Source organism: Copadichromis virginalis, linkage group LG4 (assembly GCF_057382275.1).
Source record: "Copadichromis virginalis isolate Kocher_CV1m ecotype Utaka linkage group LG4, C_Virginalis_male_GT1.1, whole genome shotgun sequence".
Classification (NCBI taxonomy): domain Eukaryota; kingdom Metazoa; phylum Chordata; class Actinopteri; order Cichliformes; family Cichlidae; genus Copadichromis; species Copadichromis virginalis.
The window spans coordinates 7,636,163-7,657,287 of record NC_140621.1 but is presented as its reverse complement, the minus strand read 5'-3'; the positions used below and the strand labels follow the sequence as shown (position 1 = coordinate 7,657,287).

At 39.5% G+C, this 21,125-nt stretch overlaps 1 protein-coding gene across 1 annotated transcript; it reads left to right on the top strand.

Annotated features, from left to right (window-relative positions):
* Window positions 1-260: 260 nt before the first annotated feature.
* On the top strand, window positions 261-11,130 carry hoxb9a (homeobox B9a). The gene is made up of 2 exons (XM_085453353.1): window positions 261-1,008; window positions 8,380-11,130. The coding sequence occupies exons 1-2, from the start codon at window positions 393-395 to the stop codon at window positions 8,613-8,615; spliced, it is 852 nt and encodes a 283-aa protein (XP_085309479.1). The 5' UTR covers window positions 261-392; the 3' UTR covers window positions 8,616-11,130.
* The last annotated feature ends 9,995 nt before the right edge of the window (window positions 11,131-21,125 follow it).

Here is a 21,125-nt window from a genome sequence, read left to right as displayed (position 1 = left end):
GGAAATAGCCTTAATTTTGCATATTGCATATAAACATCTATCTGGGGTAGGGGGTGGGGGCTTGTGCATGCGTGATTTACGCTTCATTGACGCTTTTTTTCAGGTTAGAAGAAAAAAAAAACCGGCCAATCACTTTTCGCCTCGCTCACAGACTTGACAAACCCCCGTGCACAGTGCTAGGCTGTAGGGCTGTAGCACTTTGTTTCGAAAGAAAGGGACTAGGGGAGGGATAGAGAGGCAGAGAGACGAAGTAAGAAAGGGAGGGGGCAACCTACCAAAGCACAGAATTGAAGAAGAAAAAGAAAGAGAGGCAAAAGAAGGAAATCTCGTAATGTCTCTTGTCTTGTTTTCTATTTAGTGAACTCGAGGCGTTTCACAGATAATGCCCGAGAATGTCCATTTCTGGGACTTTGAGCAACTATTACGTGGACTCCATCATAAGTCACGAGAGCGATGAACTCTCATCCCAGACTCGCTTTCCTAGCGCCCAATATTCCGGCTCGAGCTCCGCTGCGTCCGCGAGTGGGAGGCTGCCTGGTGGCGCTGCTGCGCACACGGAGCATCCCCATCCCGATTCCTATCCGTCCTGCAGTTTCCAGCCCAAGCCTCCAGTCTTCTCGTCATCATGGAGTCCATTTAATCCACACCACGGAGCCAGTGGCCTCCCCGCTGTCTACCATCCCTACATCCCCGCGCAGCACGTGCCCGCCGCGGACACACGGTACATACGTTCATGGCTGGACTGTGCGCCGCGGAGCTCTGAGTCTGGTCCGGTACAGGGCCAAACGGGTCAGGTCAAGCTGGAGCCTCAGCTTGGCCATCTCGGTGGGGAGATCGCATCCAAAATCATGGGACAGCATCAGCACGAGCCCACAACACACATCTTGGAGTCAGCGTCCACGGCAGCGCGCGAGCTTAGCCACCATTCGGCCGCCATCCAGGGAACAGGGTTCGAAGAAAACAAGGACATTAGTGAAGGGAATGAGGACAAAGATGGCCTGGATCAAAGTAAGTTATTAAAGCAGGAAATAACGCGTGATAGTGGGAGAGAACAAGACGAGGGAGGGTGATTGTAAATGCTTTTAATGCCGCCATAAAACTAGAACAAAGAACTGGAGAGGCCGAAGTGCCCCCACCGTCTGCTCTCTAACTTTACTGTGTTTTTTGGCTCATGTCATCCTTGTATTTGCAGCTGGCGCCTGTAGCAACATTTTTTAAATGGATTATGGGACGCAACTTTTTCAGACTTTAACAGTTCTTTAAAAAATGTGTCAGTGACTAGCAAGTGATGCATACGATTTTATTAAAGCTGTTAAATTAGCTAAAGATATTACGAGCAACACTCTGTATTATAATGTTGCTTGCTTTAAAGGTGACCCTGGTATTGCCTTAAAAGAGACCGTCAAAGTGACTCATAGTGCTTACGATAGTGTTGACCGTCTGGCAAAAGCTTGTCACAGCTTTGCGCAAATGATGCGTATTATATACACGTTAAAAGGTTTGGAGCGCGCGGTAGGGCGGTGAGTCCAAAAAGCTTCAAAGTCAACTTAGGAAGAAAGATTATTAAGACTAACAGTTGGAAAACTTCTAGCCTATTTGGCACTTTTTTTCCTCTTCGTCCTTAAATCTATCAACCCGACAGAAATCACAGAAGGTAGTTTGTTTGTGTTACATTCAGATTGACATACGCATTACTATCCTGTTTCAAAAAGACCAAATCTTCTTTGAGATAGATTAAGATATCGTCTCTGGACCCTTCTGCTTCCAATCCTTCGCATTTACGCATTACCCATTTTATGCCCCCCACGCCCCGCGCGTCTACCGTTTCTCTTGTTAGTTGTACGCTTATAAATGGGAAGAAGAAGACAAAAGACTACAAACCAGATTGTCGAACCCGGTTTCTTTTTAAAAATCATGAAAGGTCAGTGACCTAGCCGCAGAGCTCCGAGCCGCCAGCATCTGTGGCGCAGAGGCCTCTAAGTCAGCCTAAGTCTGGCTACACTTTGTTAGACTCACATCAGAGCTGGACAGTCAGGACGTGCACTCTGCCTTCTCACAGCGTGTATAAATCGTCCCACCTAGGCCCATGTAAATTCCTCAATGGCTTCGAGCTTTGCCAGCTACAACGTGAAACACAATGAATATATATCCTAAATTAATTTAATTTTGTGTGTTCTTTATGTACTAGCGAGTTTTATTTATTTATTTACTTTTTAAAAGAAATCACCCAATAATATATAAATGACTGCAGCCTTCAAATCAGGTTAATCTCAAAGCATCAAACAAACAGCTAATTGAATTGTAACTTTGTTAAAATTACCCTTTCCTGCTGTGTAATACTTCAACCCAGGCACAGCTCTACTGACCTTATTGTGGTCTGTAGTCTGGTGGTTATATGAACGTATATGTAAAAATACCTTCCACAAATCACAGTCATCTTGTTATAAATCCGTTGGTAGTTTGAGAAGTGCAGGACGGTCTTTTTTCTCTCCTCTTCTTTTATGTGCCTTTGTTCCTTTGTGTTTTTTCTGATTGTTTGCTTTTTTTAACAACAGCATTTGATGCTGGGTCTCTTCACAGTTCTCTTCCAAAGTTTCTTGACTTTTTGGATGGGACAGAAGAAAACCGTACCCTAGAAAGAGATTCAAATGAATGTATAATTTCTTTTTAACTGACGCCGGAGTTTATTTCCCTTTCTCAACTCCCTCCTGACAAATCTACCAGAGGAGTCGGAACATCAGTGTGCGAGAAAGAGCGGGAGACCTCTGTCTCTATTGTGGCCTTAATAAGAAAAAAATGGTCACAAAGAAACACACATTCATATATACACACATTCACGTTTAGTGTATATATACACGAATACTACACTAGAGTCACACACATATGCATACACATGCACAGCCAGCTTATTACTGCGATTGAGCACGCTATCCATCAGAACAGTGAGCTAGTCTAAAGACAGGATGGAGGCTAGCAGGCTCCAGTCTGAATTATTAGACTTTCCGTTCGTAGCGCCGTGGTGTTCGTGAAGGTGCTCCTCCTGAAGAGTTCCTCTGTTCCCCTGTTTGAATGAGTAATAGAAAAAAAAGTTTCTCTCTGAGCTGTCTTATAGGGTTCAAAAAGCAGCCATAGAGACTTTTTTCCTCTGGTTGATTTGTGTTCTCTTTGTGTCCGTATTGCAGTGACTTAATGTTTCAGGTAGTGGGAGCATACTAAGCAGCATGTGAAAGCCTTTTCTCTTTTTCATAACGTGGACATTTCAAAATGGTGGCGTCACAACACTGCGTTGATTGAGCCTCCCCGCGCGACTTTTTTTTTTTTTTGGAGTAATTAGTAAAGCAGTTTGAGTGGAAACACACTGGGTGATTTGCATTTGTCATTTTCAAAACTCTTTGGTTTGGAATAACTTTCTTTTACATCTTTAGGCATTTTAGGGACAGTCTTATTTGCATCCTTGAAAAGGGTAAAATGAGAAGACTGAAACCATGTTTATGTATATAGGATACATATTACGTTTATTGGCTTAACTTAGCTTGGAAACAGGGAAGCAAGGAGCCATTAATTTCCAAAGGTAGCAAAATAAAAATTTCAGCACCTTTAAAACTCACAAACAGGCATGTTACATATTGTGTACTCATGAAATTAGAACATTAAAATGTACTTTCTGTTATTATTCACGTAACACTGGGTCTTATACCGGATAGAAGTGGTCACATATAAATGCCTAACAATGCAGTCCTCCACAGTAACCAGATTCCCCTGAAAATGTTGACATTATATACTTAAATGTGTCAGCTACAGCACGGCAAAATTCCTCCCCTATTTGATAGTAATAAGGAATTTTGAACAGATGGTTGGTGTTGGAAGAATTCTGAAAAAGTTTTACTTTTTGGCTTTCATGTGTCGTCAACCACAGAAACATTCTGGACATTTTTTTTTATCAACATGAAAAACTTGACTGTTTCCCCGATTCAACCTTGTAGATCTGAAAATGAACATGCTGTGATAGCCAGGTTCTAAGACTAGCTTTGCTTGTGAAATCAGTCTAATAAACTGTACCTGTCCTCTTTAACTTGTTTTCAGGGAGGAATATATAAAAATGAGTGTCTGCATGATGTAGTCTATCTTCAGATTATGGCTGAGTATTTAAAATGGTCGCCATGTGAATAACATCACTGGAATGCTACCTTTGAAAACATCCTATCCAGTTAATGCCAGTCTACAGCTACAGATTTCTCTTTATGCTGCTGGCACTGGGCTGCTTTCCAGAATAAACTACAAGATTACACTCCAGTCTTTGTGCTTCTGCTTTTGCTGCCAAGCAGGCTGACAAAGTTATTACCTTGAACTTTATTAACTTATAACACAGAGTAAACAACCCCATTAATTGGCGTGTTGCTGTTGGTGGGTGGGGTATAAGTGTTGGCGGTGGATGGGGATGGGGAAGTATGGGAGCGGGATAAAATATGACTCTGGGAAATGTAATAACATGCCTTTGGGATATATGAGAGGTCAATTTCTGGAACTATTAGGGTGAAATTGCAAAGGGAGGAAGACACACAGAGAAAAAGAGACTGGATGGGATATTTATCTTAACTGTTTCAGTTGCTGTTTCCATGCATTCATCAAAGTAGACACACACACACACACCTAGGCAAAGACCCACATGCTAACAACTGAACATCAGCTGCAGGGCCATGGGCTATAGCAGGCAGCTTTAAGGGAACGTAAATCTTTTCATCCATGCGCCTGTCCATGAACACCAGGCTTCTGCAACTATGTGGATGTAACCTACAGAAAACTTAAAGTTAACATACAAGCAAGGGTTACCATTATACAAGCAACACCCCACCCCAGCCTTATTCTTTCTATTGAGATACTCTCTGACTTCCCATATATTAGAAAAAAGATGTCTACACTAACTCAGCCCTTTCCAAACTCTCCCACTCCTCATTCGGTTTGTCATCCTGGGTGACAGCCATCGTCACGGCACAGCTCTGAGGGTAATGAATGGTCGTAGAGGTGAATATACACCCAGGGAATGCAAAGCACACACTTTACAGTGACAAAAGCTCTCACCCCCGTAGTTCCCACCAGCCTCATCACCTTACTGGACAATATTTTGTTCTGCATTGAAATAAATCCTCTACATGCTGCTTTTGTTGAAGGAAATTAATTCCAGAAGGTATTAAGGACATATTTACTGACAATGGCCACTAACTATAATTCAACTTGCAGGGAGAACAGAAGAGAAACCTAAATTATATCTTCTGTCAAATCCAAGCAGAGACAGATTCTAGATAATGCAATCATCTTCAAAACCCAGAGTTTCAAGCATTGCAAGATTACTATAGACTGCATACAAATGACGGCCATAGCCCATCATGCCACCCACTGGTTATATACAGTGTCAGTTCACAACACCAGTCATCTCAAGAGTTTCAAATATGAAGAGTTGGACAGTACCAGTCCTTAGCGTCTTTCACACGTACTGGCTAAAAAAGCTAACTATATTCCATGAGCCTCTGGCAGCACAGAAGAACCATAGTGTCAGGCATCATAGGAGCTATGAACAGGCATATGGCTCAATAAATTATTCGACCTCAGACAGGAACTGGCAGAAACATCAGAGGGGCAAAACACCAGCTACTGGTAGCTAGAGCAGTCATTGTCTGCAACATGAGACTGACCAATCATGCACCACCTGGACTGACTACAAGAAAGCCTATGAGTGAATGGCTCACACATGAATCCTGGAATGCTTAGAACTGTACAAAACCAACCGGACCCAAAGAGCCTTCATCAGGAAGTCAATATGGATGTGGCAAACTACAATAGAGGTCAACTTCAAGCCAATTGCAAATGTCACCATGAAATGCAGGAGAGTTAATATCCTAATTGTATTTACTCATTTCAAACTCAAAAAGTTGCTTGATATCTAATTATTAAAACAATTTATTATACATAAATATAAAATGGGATCCAGATCAGAATGTCAGTAATCACAAGGTGTTTTATCTTTTAAAGACCCTACAAGATTACTTAGATGATTATATGACAAGCACTTAGTGATGGTGTGGAGGACAAACTCCACACTTAGGAGGAAGAGAAACAGTCTCAGGGAGGAGCAGCCACCTCAAATGTTAAATTGGAAAGGGCAATGATAACAGGAAAAAAAAGACTAAAAAAAGACTAAACAGAAGTTAATTGATATGAAATATTTCTTATTTATTGTATATAAAGTGAATAACCTTGTCTTATTAGAATGAGTTGAGTGAGTTGTCGTTTCAAGAAATTGCATTTTACTGTAATATAGATGACTGTTCGTTTTGTCTGCCATCTTCTGTAGATTCTAATTACCAAGTCGTTATACCTCATGTTTCTTTACATGTTTCTTTACGTTTTGTAGAACACGTTCTAATGTTAGTCCGGGAAACCTTTTGTGTCATTGATTTAACTTTTTTTTTATGGTGAACAATAACGAATTACACTCTGATGATGTATTGGGGCAGAGATTCAATAGAATTATAATTATCTGCCCTTACTCTGACTTCCACTATTTACTCTCCTGACAAAGGAACAACCTATTCTGGAGGTCGCAGTTCTATAAGTAATTCTTATAGAACTACATGGCTTAACTTTATATTAAGCCATGTGTTTTCAAGACAAAATCAAACCACGTGAACACAGAGGCGTAGCAAACGTGAAAGGAGGACGTATACACGCAAACAAACACAAACCGGAGGAGAAAATGATGAAAGGACATAGCACCTGCTGGAGACCTGCTGGTGGGTGCAAGGATGAATCAGAAAGATTCAGAAAGAGTAACTATTTCCAGGTCATACTGATGGTTAGACTTCATTTGTGGTTTGTTTCTCTGATTTCCTTTAAATGAAATAAAATCGAATAACACTGCAACGAATGAACAGCAGCTTTAAAGGAAATAATCGCAGCATGCTCTTGTTTTCCCCTGTGTGTCCCACATTTTTATCATTGCTGATGGCATTTTATGGCTTTTAAAACTGAGTTTTTATTTGTCTTGTTTGGAGTTTTAAGGCCTGACTTGGTAACATTGGGTGTATTTTTTTCTTTGTTAAAGTTTAGTTATTCTAACTGCTAGGCGTTTCCGTTTGTTGGTTTGACTTAATGGAGGAAGACTCTGACCTAACCACAGGAAATGCTTGCGCTTGGTTAAAGATTTTATTTAGAACATATAAAAATGGAAATGTACCAGAACGAGCTATGGATGCGCAATTTTCTTTCAGATGGAAAAAAGCACTATCAACGGGTTTAAAATTGAGTAGGGGGCTTTGTTTTGATCTCTAACTATCCTTTAGAAACTTGAGATGCCGGGAGACTCCTTACAACCTTTACAACCTGCCTCATAGTGGAGATGGGGGGGGGGGGGGGGGGGGGGGGACATAGCTTTGAGCCCCAAACCAAACCCATGCCTGCTAAACGAGAATTTAAGGCTAATTACATTGTCCTGAATGCTATAAACGGGGTTGTGGTGATGGGAAGCAGGGGTGGTGGGGGCACAGTGGCCTGGCAAACAAGGAGGCGATGCAAAGACAACGAGGGAAATAACTGAGATAAATTCATTATGTTCTCATCGAAAACAAAAACATTTAGTTTTCATTCAGATTTCTGCTACTGCACTCAAAAGAGCCAAATCTCAGTACGCTTAATGAATAGCAAAGGATAACATTTTTTTCTGGATTATAGATTTCCCACAGCTAGGAAATTTAGGAACAATTGCTACACAGGCGATGGATTTAGCGCTCTATTTAAATCATAATCCTTACAAAAAACTAAAAGATAGAACACTTTCACCAATGTGTGTTTGTGTGTTTGCTTTCTTTTTGTCATAAAATTAGATTAAGCTGCAAATATAGAGACAGTGCTTACTCCTAGTGCATTCAACTTTGCCTTGCTTTTTTGTTTTGTTTTCTTGTTATCGATAGTTGCCTCCTTGAATGGCGCGTGAAGCCAATGTGAGGTACAAATGAGTTCAATAATAATTTAAAAAAATTAACCAACAAGAAAAAAAAGGAAATCAGCATGGTAGTCCGAGTTTTTCTTTTCTCTTCTTTTTCTGTTTTTTCCCCCCCTTTAATCCTCTGTCATTTTTCATCTGCATACTGGAGGGTATTCATGGAAAGAAGGCCGCGTGGCTTTGATGTGATGCCATATAAAAGGGCCATGGTTTTACTTATGTCCAAATTATGTGTTATTAATAACGTGCATAAAAGTGTCATTTGCTGAGTCTAGTGTTGTCTTCAAGATGTCGTGAACACAAAATAGTGTTAGAGTGACTGCATGGATTATCAATTTCCATTTTTTAATCGATGATTTTTTTTCTGTCGTTTCTTCCTGCAGATGACCCATCGGCCAATTGGCTTCATGCACGTTCCTCCAGAAAGAAACGTTGTCCGTACACCAAATACCAGACGCTAGAGTTGGAGAAGGAGTTCCTGTTCAACATGTACCTCACGCGCGATCGGCGACATGAGGTGGCACGCGCACTCAATCTGACAGAGCGGCAAGTGAAGATCTGGTTCCAGAACCGGAGGATGAAAATGAAGAAACAAAATAAGGACCAATCCAAGGACTAGCAGGACATAAACGCTCAGACACGCATGCATGCACACACACATCTCACATTCCCAAGAACTGCAAAAATGTACATGCACATCTACTGCTTCAATTTCTTTTAACATTCCGAGTGAGCCAAACGTGATGTCAATCTAAGTATGATCCCAAACAAGCGCATATGACGCTGCAGCTGAAGTATTAGGAACGTCTAATTTTCAGAGTTGGAAATTTCCTGGAACTTCTGGATTATTTCCTATTAGGCGATTGCGATAGTAAAAAATTGAGTTTGTTTCGGCGGCCAATCTTTCAAAGCACTCAGATTGACTCAGTGTAAACCTTCGGATCAGACTAATAGATTGATGAATTCAAAGATTTTGTTGCCATTACGTTCTACCGAGTTCTTATTAAGCTAGCAATTATTATACAGTAATGCAATTTGATATCGGATTAAATTCTTCAAGATAAAATGTGCAGAAAGTTGATTGATTGTTTATTGACACCAGAGGTGTGTGCTGAAGTGCTGAAAATGGGATTTCACCCGGTCATTAACAAGCACGAAAAGCACCCACAGCTCGCACACAAGCGCGTTGCTGTTCGTTTGTATTTGTACTCCCCCACCCCACCCACTCTTTTTTGCTGGCAGGATTTAATTACATAGCGCCTGATAGTTGAAGCTGATACAAGCAGCCAATAGCCGTTTGTTTTCCGGTTGTCTGACCATCGGGTCTATCCCTGGGATCTCGGCGTTCGGCTTGCTTTTAGGGTGGCTCATGCGCTGCGGCGGCGGCTGATCAGTAGCCTGACGTCACAAGAGTTTAGAGTTAGTTAAGAAGAGGACTCACGACAGTTATTATTTATTTAATAAATCAACCCTTTCCATCAAATTAAACTTCCAGCTCAGCTGTGCACATTTCAGACTGAAAACAAGGATATAACGTTTGTCTGCTTACCATCGTCAGTCTTTTTTCCAAGTCCTTTCTATTTTTATAAATTGTCGTGTATCAACTGCTATGCAAGGCATTCTCTCTCATGAAACGAATTGTGTTGAATGCGTGCGCAACACTGGTTTCTATTTACTACCAGAAACTTGGTGCAATAAAAATAAATAAATAAAGCTGAAAATAAATACATGTCTGCAGGTCCCATTACAAGTTTAAGTCTAGAGCAACAGACAGAAAGTAAAAAAAAGTCTTAGGTTAGTATGCAGATTTTATATCTTCGAGTGTTTTCTTCATTTTATGCAGAACTTTATTGATTTGGATGTTAACACATAAGTAGGCCGTGTTGTAGAGCCGGACTGCGTTTTTGTAGTGTCGGTATACTTAAATGGCGTCCCGTAGCAGTTTTATGGATGGGAAATAAACAACACGCGCGAGCGCTTGTGTGTGTGTGTGTGTGAGAGAGAGAGAGAGAGAGAGAGAGAGAGAGAGAGAGAGAGAGAGAGAGCGAGAGGGAGAGAGAGAGAGAGAGAGAGAGAGGGGGGGGGGGGAGTTTGTGTGTGAACCAAAATACATATACAATACATCTACTCCTTTTTACAAAAAATTATAATGGGTTTGTATGGCCAGATGTTTTTTTTAGCAAGAAGAGAAACCTGCCGTTTCTCCGAAGCATCAACAAATCCTCTATTTACACAAATGTTTACATGGTTTGCGCATGCCTCAAAGACTTCATTTCGTCGTACATCGTTTTGTGTGTAAATCTGTCAGAGGGGATGCTAACAGGAAAAAAAAACTAAAGAGAAGTTTCTTGATATGAAATATTTCTTATTTATTCTATATAAAGTGAATAACCTTGTCTTATTGGAATAAGTTGAGTGAGTTGTCCTTTCGGGAAATTACATTTTACTGTAATATAGATGACTGTTCGTTTTGTCTGCCATGTTCTGTAGATTCTATTTCCATGTTGTTGTACCAACTGTCTAAAACATGTTCTGATGTCAGTCCGGTGAACCTCTTGTGTCATTGATTTTGTATTTTTTATTTTTGTTTTGGTGAACAATAACATTCTGGTGATGTATTGGGGCAGAGATTCAACAGTATTATAATTATCTGCCCTTACTCTGACTTCCACTATTTACTGTCCTGACAAAGGAACAATCATTTCTGGATGTCGCAGTTCTAGAAGTCGTTCTTATAGAACTACATGGCTTAACTCTATATTAATCCATGCGTTTTCAAAACAAAATCAAGCCACGTGAACACAGAGGTGTAGCAAACATGAAAGGATACACGCAAACAAACACAAACCGGAGGAGAAAATGATGAAAGGACATAGCACCTCCACACTCCAGTGGACCTGAACACCACGTGTGTGTAATACAAGGTGCTGAAGCTCAGTGCACACAAAATCCTCTTCATAGCCCGTCACCTATGAGACCACATGGCTTAACTTTATATGAAGACATGTTTCTTTAAGACAAAATAAAGCCACGTCATCACAGAGGTGGAGTAAGGATGAAAGAGGTCACGCACACACTCACACAAACACACACACAGACACACAGGAGTTTTTTTTTTTTTTTTAGAAAATGTATGCACACACTCTGACTCCTTAAAGACTCTTTAAAGCCCTGGTCCTTTTTTTGCTTGGTTTGTTGTCTCTTGTTTCTTTATGCAATTGCAAACTTGAGATGGTGAGACTAATTATATTAAGAACATGTTTAGTTTGATTACCATGTTGGTATATAGGCTTATGTATTTAAATGTGAGGAGGTTCAGAGTTAGTAGTTTGTGACGGAAAAGACAAAAGACAAAGAGACTGAGGGATAAAAGCAGATGAAACAGCATGTGTTTAAAATATGTGTCTCTTCAGTTCTACACTGCAACTGAAAAAAGAGGGGCGTCTGTTTGGCTGCAACACCAAAAGCCTGTAATAAACCCATAGCCCCCCACCCCCACCCCCAAATACACACACACACACACACACACACACAGATGATGAGTGCATTCATTAGATAGAGGCGTCTCATCCGTCCATTAGGGGCTTGTGAAGCCGCTGTGGTTCCTGTGTTTGTCTCTGCTGCACCAAATGACTCCTACAGACACAAAGTCTGATTATGCATACAACGTCTCTATTTCCTTTCTTATTTATCACAGATACAATTATCATAGCTGAAACTGTAGAAATAGTTAAAAGTTGCCACGGTTATGCTGTTAATGCAGAAAGTTACAAAATAGTAACATAAAGCTCTAGAGTGCCTAGAATACTTAGGTTTGGGAGTACTAATATGAATTTCATTTCTCTTTGTGTAATTTGGTATCAGTGTAGCAATGAGTTATTTTAAAAAAAAAGTAAATTATATATTTGAAAATTGATATCCAGCTGTTGGGAAGTGTGTTTACAGGTGGGTTTGGGCAAGACTTTATAAATATTACTATTTGTGGCTCAGTCTCGTGAAATCATGCTGAATATTGTGGTCCTATTTCCCCAGCAGAGATCTGGCCTACCGTCAAACCCTACCATTTTTCTTTTCAAAAAAAAAAAAGAAAAAAAAGAAGAAAAAACAAAGAAACAATAGGTCGGATGTTGAATCCTGGCAAGGGCCTGCATCCAGTAAAGGGTCACCAGGCTATCCCCCCATGCCTACCTTGGAACATGAAAGCAATACATAACTAGAAACATACCCAGATGTCACCAGGCTTAATATCATCTGTGTCACATATTATCAGGAAATACCAATGTGAAGTAGGCTACTGGAAAAAAAAAACATACATGTTGCTATACTTGCCATCCCAATGAGCAAGGCCGGCGGATCTATGGATGAGTAGAAAGCTATCATTCTCCCTGACCAAGAAAATTAAATTCTATTATTTTCTATGTGTGTTTGCGTAATTGTGTGTACTTGTATGTTTTGTCTTTCTTCTCGTTCTTTTCCCACACAAGGCTCCAACATTGTTACATATTAAGCACTTACATCAGCGTGTCGTCCCTTTCCCACATTTTGATTTTACCCTCTGTCGTCTGGATATGTGTAACTCTGTGGTGGAACACAACAAATAAATAACTTTGCTTGTGTGTCTCCCTAATAATAAAGAAAATACTCTCTGCTCAGAAAACCCTCAGTATTTTCAGGAGCGAGACGATCTGGAAGATGATAAAGGGTAAGAGTTTTCAAAACACAAGTTATTTGGTCTTTTTTGTATAAGGCACTAGATAGGAAAGTAAGAGACTCAGGGGGAGTGGAGCATAGGAAGCAAAGGTCCTTGCAGTGTGGTATAATCTGATTGTTAGGGTTTTCTCTCTCTTTTATTTTCTGTGTTATTGTAGGGTCTTTACCTTACAGTACAAAGCAACTTGTGGAAACTGTTATTGTGATTTGGCACTATATAATTAAAACGGAATTTAATTGCTCTAATTAATTCAATTGAATTGTACAGCAGCACTGTCAAATCATAGTCTGACAGTGACTTTGAAGAAGAGGGTGAGACTGTATATCAGCTAGCTCCAAAACAAGCCTGTTAGCAGCTAGTAATACAAAAAAGTATTTTATGTTTTCGATCCAGCAGTACCAATAAAAAGAGCAGCAATGTACAATGGAAAAAAGCATTTTTGCTCAATTTGCAAGTTTGCTCACAAACAAAAGAATGGAACAGTTTCTAATTGTTAAGGTATTTTAACGGAGGGAGGCGGAATATTTAAAAACACGCACACATGACATAAACAATATAAATTGAATTGCATGTGACAGAGTGAACAATGTGTAGAGAGAGAGTGTATTTGAGTGCCAAGCAAAACAATACTTCAGGTTAGCACATATCTCAGGAATGATTTTGACCCACCCATGCCACGTCTTTGAACAACGTGCTTTACAAGTTAGTTAACAAACACGAGCTCCCTCCTCAGTTTTTCTATAGGATTGTGGTGTGGAGTGGCTAGGTCACTGCTTCTTTAGCCACACATTTGTTGCTGAAGTTTTTGGGTCATTGTCATGTTGGAACACCCATTAATGATCTAACTTCAGTGTTCTCTAAGAAGTTCTATGAATTTGACCCTCAATGTGCTGAAGTCTTCCTGTACGCTTAACAGAAAATTGTTTTCACCTTCATGCCTGATTGTAGAGATGCTGTACTTTGGGTCATATTCAGTATTTCTCTTCCTGCAAACTTAACATGTTGAGTTGATGCCAAAAGCTTGATTTTGGTTTTGTCTGTACTTTCTCCCAGGCCTGTACATCTTCACAGTTCCTCCAACATTTCAGTCTACGATATTAGAGGTGCTGCAAAATGTCAATCCATACTGACACAATGTATTGCCAATACCGTGCTTAGTGACTGTGGTCCCAACTGCCTTAGATCATTAACAAGCTCATCCTGTTTAGTTTTGTGCTGATCCATCACCTTTGGGGCTCCAGATCCAGGGCGACTAAGCATTCTTATATTTCTTCTATTTCTGAATAATTGCACCAATGTGTGGCAAGGTCAGATGTTAAACAAATACAAGGCACCTTGAAAAAGTGTACTAAGTCGCATTGGTCTTGTACAGGAAATGGCTACTGAGAACAAATAGGGATTAGATTTAATTTAATGTAATAACTTAATGTATAAGTTATTGAGTCATATAATATTAAAAGCATCTCGAAACTCACTGACAAATTTAAATATAGGACAAATTATCTAGAAACCCAACTGCCTAACCTGTAACCTTAGTAGGACAATTAATAAGCTCAGCACAGCTTCTGGAGATATGTAATGTTAACACTTTAGCTAAAGCATTCATAAGATATTAAATTGCTTAAAACACCACTGAACACAATATGTTACCTGTAATTAAATAAAAGGCAGTTCTGGGAACAGCTTATAGTTATCAAAAGAAACATAACACAGCATAATAAATATATTAACAATCTTCTGTCTGCTGATTTCTTATATATTGATTGTATTCATTAGATTTGAGTTTTTGTTAATTAACATATTTTCCATTTAATTTTGAGTACACCGATTAAATTATTACATACATTTTTAGTTAATAAAATGAAGAATGGTAATAATGGTTGATATTTTTGTGATGGTTCTAATATGAAAGGCTTCTAGGAGGAGCAGTGGAAACAGCTTGTTGGAAAGGATTAGAACTGTGATGGTGACTGCAGTTTGAGCACAGCCTTTCTGCTTCCTCTTGGCCCAACCAATGAAGCCTGGGGATTTAAGCAGATTTAGACTCTGGCCCCAACAAAGACAACCCATAAAACATCTGTGAACTCGACAGCAGATGATTGTGATACTTCTCTGAGGTCTGGCAGGGTCTGAGCTTCATTAAATCCAGAAGCGCCTGGTCTCCTGCATCAGGCCTCCTTCCAGCCTTAGCCTGCTGTCCCAGGGAGGGCAGCTGCAGACTGTTTCAACCTAGTGTGTATGTGTGCACACTGAGGGGAGAACTGTGACACATGGCACAGTAAATCTAGGAGAATACTCCAAGCAGGAGTCCCCCATAACAACATGCACAAAGATCGAGTTAGGTTCGGAATAGTAGTGCAGAAACACAAGGGTGATATTATGGTTATATCTAATGAAGGAAGCAGTACAGTTATTGCGGATAAGAGAGACTTAGTAGCAAAACTGGACTTTTTAAGGAATAAACTGCAGGTAGTTTACCAAGCAAAACATTTGCAGTAGCACAAATTTTTTTCTGAGATTTATTAAAATTTGCACTGTCTATGTAGATTTGTGCACCAGAAGAAATTCCTTTTCTTATTGATCTGTTTTTAATAAAATTCCAACTCTTTGGTCTGGAGTCAATCTTGGTCATAGTGTTGAATTTCAATCCAAAAGCCATCAACTCCAGCATACAATTCCACTGCTAACTCTACTATTTTGTCTGTAATGTATCCCAGCTGTTAGATAATGTAGAGATTCAGATCTGCTCATTGTGCAGTGATTTAGCTGTGTGGCGAAAGTAGGCACAGGTCTCATCATTTCAGTGATATTTTCAGGAACTAAATGGGCTGAACAAGACAAAGCACGTGGTACTATTGCTGGCAAGAAATCATATTTCAGCCCACGTGGATGTGGCCAATCCAGTACATCTTCACTTTATCCTCTCATATTAAGTCCACAGATAATAACTGCCTCTGCTGACACATTCTGGGTGGATCTGAACGCGTAGCAGACCTGCCTCCCCCCCTGCTTTGAGATTCTTCTATAATTCATCAAGCTGTAGAGGAAATCATTCATATTCATAAATTTACTTAAAAAGAGTTATGGTCCTGCTGATATAAATGACTATATGGATCACATCATATCAGCCATTCTGGACTCATTAGCAGTTGGACAGCAAGCCAAGTGCTGTTGGCTGCATCGCACATGTTACAGCTGTCTCTGACTATGCTGAACAACAATAATAATAATAGCATCAAACACAGAAATAATAACAGTATGTGCACATGTGACAACTGCCTATTAAAGCATAGAGAAAAAGAATATAGGACAGAGGAATTAATAACTGCTCAGAAAGCTGAGCATGCTGCTTGTTTCTTACTGAACAAAACTATTAAAGAACTAATAGGACTGGGGCAAAAATTAATTAACAAGAACAATGAAAATAACAAAACTACTGATACAACTACTACTGTTTCGACAAAAAATAACAATAAGAATACAAAGAGCAATATGTTTACAACTCTTACATCATAAATAAGGAAAGATTTGAAAAAGGAAGTTTGAGAAAAATAAGTAATTCATATCAAACTTCCCAGGACAAATTTCATGTGCAGATTTCATCATTTAATATATTTTCAATAATATTTATTATCTGAATTTTTAACCTCGATACGGGGTTAAAAAAATACAGTGCTTAACAAAGTTATTAGACCAACACCCACTGTATAATAATAATAATAATAATAATAATAATAATAATAATAATAATAATAATAATAATAATTATTATTATTATTATTATTATTATTATTATTAGTTGCAGTAGTAGTAGTAATTAGTAGTAGCAGTAATAATACTAAAAAAATAGTTTTTGAATGATGAGCAATCTGTCTGATATAGACAAATAGATATCCGATCGTAAGGTATTCTCTCATTTAAGGCCAATATGTCCGAGCAGCGTTTTTCTATTGCGGCTCTTTTTCTTGTTTGTCACATAACTTATTTTACACACTTCCTATCTTCAAACACGGAAACAAGCAGCAAAAGAGGAGCAGGATGTGCTACGTGTGTGCCTTGGGGGGGAGGGGGGGGGGGGTGAATGGGAACGGATGCGTTAGAAGAAGCCGCCACCGACTGTCGTAAAAATAGCGAAGAAGAAGATGGAAAAGAGGAGAATAGGCGGGAGAGACTGAGAAAAGATTCAAGGCGGTGCGGCGCAATAAAAGAATATGACGGCAATAAAAGTTTATAGCTTATAAATTTCTGAAAGTTAAGAACTAAACGGCTGTAAAGCAAACACACCTAGAGAAGAAGAACAGCGAAGCAAGGAAAGCCACAAAGACGGAGGAAATATGAAAGCAAAGTTTCAAATCTCCCTGCTTGATAATTTATTTGAAGCCTTTTGTGAACTTAAGCTGGAGTCATGAGATGAAGGCAAATGTTAGTCCAAACGTTGAAAAATTGTAGCTATATTTAAGACTTCCTGGCTTATAGATAAAAAACAGAGAAAAAAAACTTAGAAAAAAGACAAAACAATAAAAATAAAAACATCCTCCTTCTCCTTTTTAGTTTTCAGCTTCAGGACTTTTATGGCTCTGTAGCCGTTTGGTTCTATGGGCCTATTCTGGCAGCCTTGTGTGTGTGTGTTGTCTTCAATCCCATCTCCCTTTGTTTCTCTCAGAAGCATACTTACAGCGGAAGCCATAAAAGCCACCACCACAAACAAAAAGAAAAAAACGCAGACTGCAGACTCAGTCAGACAGATTGAGAGCTGACCAAGTATCGGGCTTGAGCTCGGGCTGTACAGGGTGGGAGGGCAGAGCAATCTCCGCATGTTGCTGAACCGATGGATTGAGCTGCAAGAGGATTTTTGTTTGTTTGTTTGTTTCTCTTTCGTTGTTTGTTTTCCCCTCAAGGGGATTATAAACATGTGATACATGTGCTAAGCTATATTCAGAGACAGAGTCTTATGCTTTTATTACTTATGCTAAGTAATAATGTTATCCTATTCATTTCTCTGTGGTTTTACCATTCGGCAACTTATAGTGTTCACATTCCCACAGAGGTGAAATTGAGGATCTGGGCGGCAGTCTCTTCAGATAATGGTAACAACTGCTTTTTACAGTCTGTTTACAACCTGCAATTTAGCCACCGCGCACACACACGCACACACAATCACGCCACAGGTCCCGCCAAACATTAAAGAAGCAATCATGCGCTGTAATAAAACCGGTTTGTCTGCACTGAACTGGATACAGAGTGGGAAACACACTGTTCACTTTACATCACTGCGGCTTTGCTCATTTGAAAATAGAAAATCAGGGTAACCAAAACACAATTTCAAAATACCATTAAAAATGAAAATAGCTTTCTATTTTCTTTGACGCATCATTAACCTACTTACTTCCTCTCTTAACTAACTGTAAATAGTGGACTGAAGTGTCACAAAAATATAGTATTAGGAGCCATATAGTATCAGTCATTCATTTATAATCTGAGAGAATCTATAACTGACGAGAAGGTCTGAAACCTTATATGTACAACATTAGTTACTTATAACATTATCTTATGCACATTTTTGGCAAGTTACATGCCTTTGTATTTGTATATATCGCGGTTATGATAAAAAAAACCCGCTAACTATATTAGAAAAAAATAAAAACATAAATTGTATATTTATGTGTACATTAGTAAATCTATTATATGCAAACCGTTACATAAAGTCTAGAAGCTAATCGTCCTGGGATTAAACGTAATCTATTTTAGGTGGGCTATAAAACCTTACATAAAGAAAAGTGTAGTGTGGCGTAAAGAACACAGATAAAAAGCTGCAATCTTAAAAATTATAGTTTTTACTGGTGTTACATTTAATGTGGAGGTTCCTGGTTTGAATTTATTCGTTTGTTGTTGGTTAAAGAGGTGTCCTTGAGACAGAAAAATAAATCTATTATCTTTAGTTCACTTTTGCTTTTGGGGCAGTGTTTTGTGGTATGAAAGTAAGGCAAGTACAGTAAATTTCATAATGCCAGAAAAAAAAAGAAGTATATCAGCTACTGGCTGCTTTAAGCGGATTATTTCCCCTTTAATTTCCAGAAACACATTAACGTGCCACGGATCTGTTTTCATTTCACTTCATTTTTTTCGCCACAAATCCCAAATCGACCCTCGCATCAGACTCACAATTACGACGCAGGGTTTTATTTTAAAGCATCTTATTTAGCTTTATGTGCCGACATAATAGAACCATAAAGCCACATTAGAGGCTGTCTTCCTCCCCTGCGGCCTTACTGTAGCTGACCGCTTGATGGCACTCTTGCTTCACGGATATTTCAATTCTCGATGAGGCTTTCCCTGCCTTGACGGGAAAAGGATTCATTTGAAGGGGGCGAAACTGGGCCTATTCCATTTTGATGTTTTGTAAAGATTTATTTTAAAGAAGAAGATGATACTTTTTGATTTTGGTTTAGGAAATTCGGATACCTGATGACATTTTTTTTTCACTTTGCTTTAGAACAAATAGTGAAATCTGAAGTAGTTGTAGGGCGTTTTACAGCGCAGTGGGCGAAGAGGAAGAGGCTGAGGCCTTGAAAAAACTAATAACCCATTGGTATGCGGGATATGTATTTTCAGAATTCTCATTGAAGACCTTGCTGCGTGGTTGTAAAGGTTTGCTCTAAAAGGTGAATATACTATATATGTTTGTCTTAATGGAAACGTTTTATTTTAAATATCATCAAGGCCTTACCTCGTGCGATCATATTCTTCTACCCATTCTCTGATATTTTGATCAGAGTAGATTTAATACGTAGGAATTGTTAGCATTGTTATTTTTCATTTAGTTAATCCCGCTCTAAATGCGCTGCTGTGAGTGTGAACGCATATGTCTAGATGTTTACGGCAGAACTGAACTCTATTTTTCTTTGAGCCCTCGTGCTGTTTTGCCCAGTGTGTGAACATTTAGCTGTTTTTTTTTGGTTTTGGTTTTTTTGAGAACCACATTCTCATCTCACCATGTAGATATCAAATCTCATAATCATACTCTTTATTGGAAGTGTAAAACACGGAGTGAAGAAGTTTCAATAAGATCATATTCGGGAAATAAAATATGGCAGCAATTACTCCTCGTAAAGTCAGGCAGACAATCAGCTGATTTAAAGGAGCTCAGTCTGTAATTCTGGCTGTTGCCGGAATTTTGGCCTCTTGTGTCATGGCCGTGAAACGTAAATAAAATCAATTCTGGTAATTTTAATTCATTTAATGTTTATTTTGGCTGCTTTTAGCAGCGATAGCTCGAAAATAAAATAATATTAACCGAGTCTGAAAACGACTTTAGAGCAGCTGCTGTACTGGAACTCCCATCACAAAGTGGATGAGTCTTGGTAATTAGATCAAATATTTATTTATTTATTGTTGCTGTTGTTATTATTGTGACGGAATTGAAGGAAGACGAGACGAAAATTACGATACGTAGCAAGGATAGAGCTTTTATGGCCTCCAGTTTTGCAAAGGGCGCGTCGTAAAGCCCCCTTTTTGTTTCTCAGCTGAAAGGACATAAACAAGCAAACCAAGCCCCTCTGCTTTATAATTTGTCTCAGCGTTAGCAGCCACGTTCTCCTCGCCTGTTACATTTGCTGGTCATCCTTGCATATTTATACAAGCACATGATTATAAGAAGACGTGTTTATTTTCTGGCCACACGCAAACATCAGCAGTCGAAACGGAAAGAATAATGCTAAAACCTCAGTTAAATTTATAGGGAAACTCTGGTCTACTCACCCCCCATCTACCCTCCCCATCTCTCGTTTCATTGTGAGTTAAACACTCTCTGTCGGGTTCCCTGATATTTTCACGCCTTCGCTTCCACTGCAACTCCACTTGAAGGAATCAGGGTGAGAAATAAGAACGATTCATTAATGACACACATAAACATAGCAGCACCGGTGCAGCCAACACTAACCTGTGCAAAACTTAAGGCATCGCTTTTTATTTTGGTTGGATAGAGGAGCGGTGTGTGCGCGCGCCCGTGTGTGTGTGTCCTCTTTTCTTGCTTTATATTCTTCACCTTCTTCATCCTGTTCTTCTCCTTCCCCCGTTTCTTCTCCCATCTTTTTTCCTTCTCTCATTACATTTTTATAATCACAGGCGCACAGAGGCTCCGTCAGACGGAAACTATCATCTATCAGTTTATAAGCGCGTGCGTGCGCAAAAAGAACGGGGGAAATTGAAAAAAAAAAGACTCCGCATGTGTTTGTGTGTGGTTTGCGCGCGGGCTGGTGCACACTTGTCGGTATGCCTCGAAACCCAATGGGATGAAGAGCTGATAACAGATGCAAATTATCCTTGAAACACACACACATACACACACCCTGGCCCAGGAGGCGAGAGAAAGAGAGGGCGCGTGAGACACAGCCGGAGAGAGAGAGAGGGGGGGGGGGG

Coding starts and splice junctions, on each gene's coding strand:
- hoxb9a (XM_085453353.1), top strand. CDS start 393: ATGTCCATTTCTGGGACTTTGAGCAACTATTACGTGGACTCCATCATA. Junction 1,009..8,379: donor CAAAGATGGCCTGGATCAAA/GTAAGTTATTAA, acceptor TTCTTCCTGCAG/ATGACCCATCGGCCAATTGG.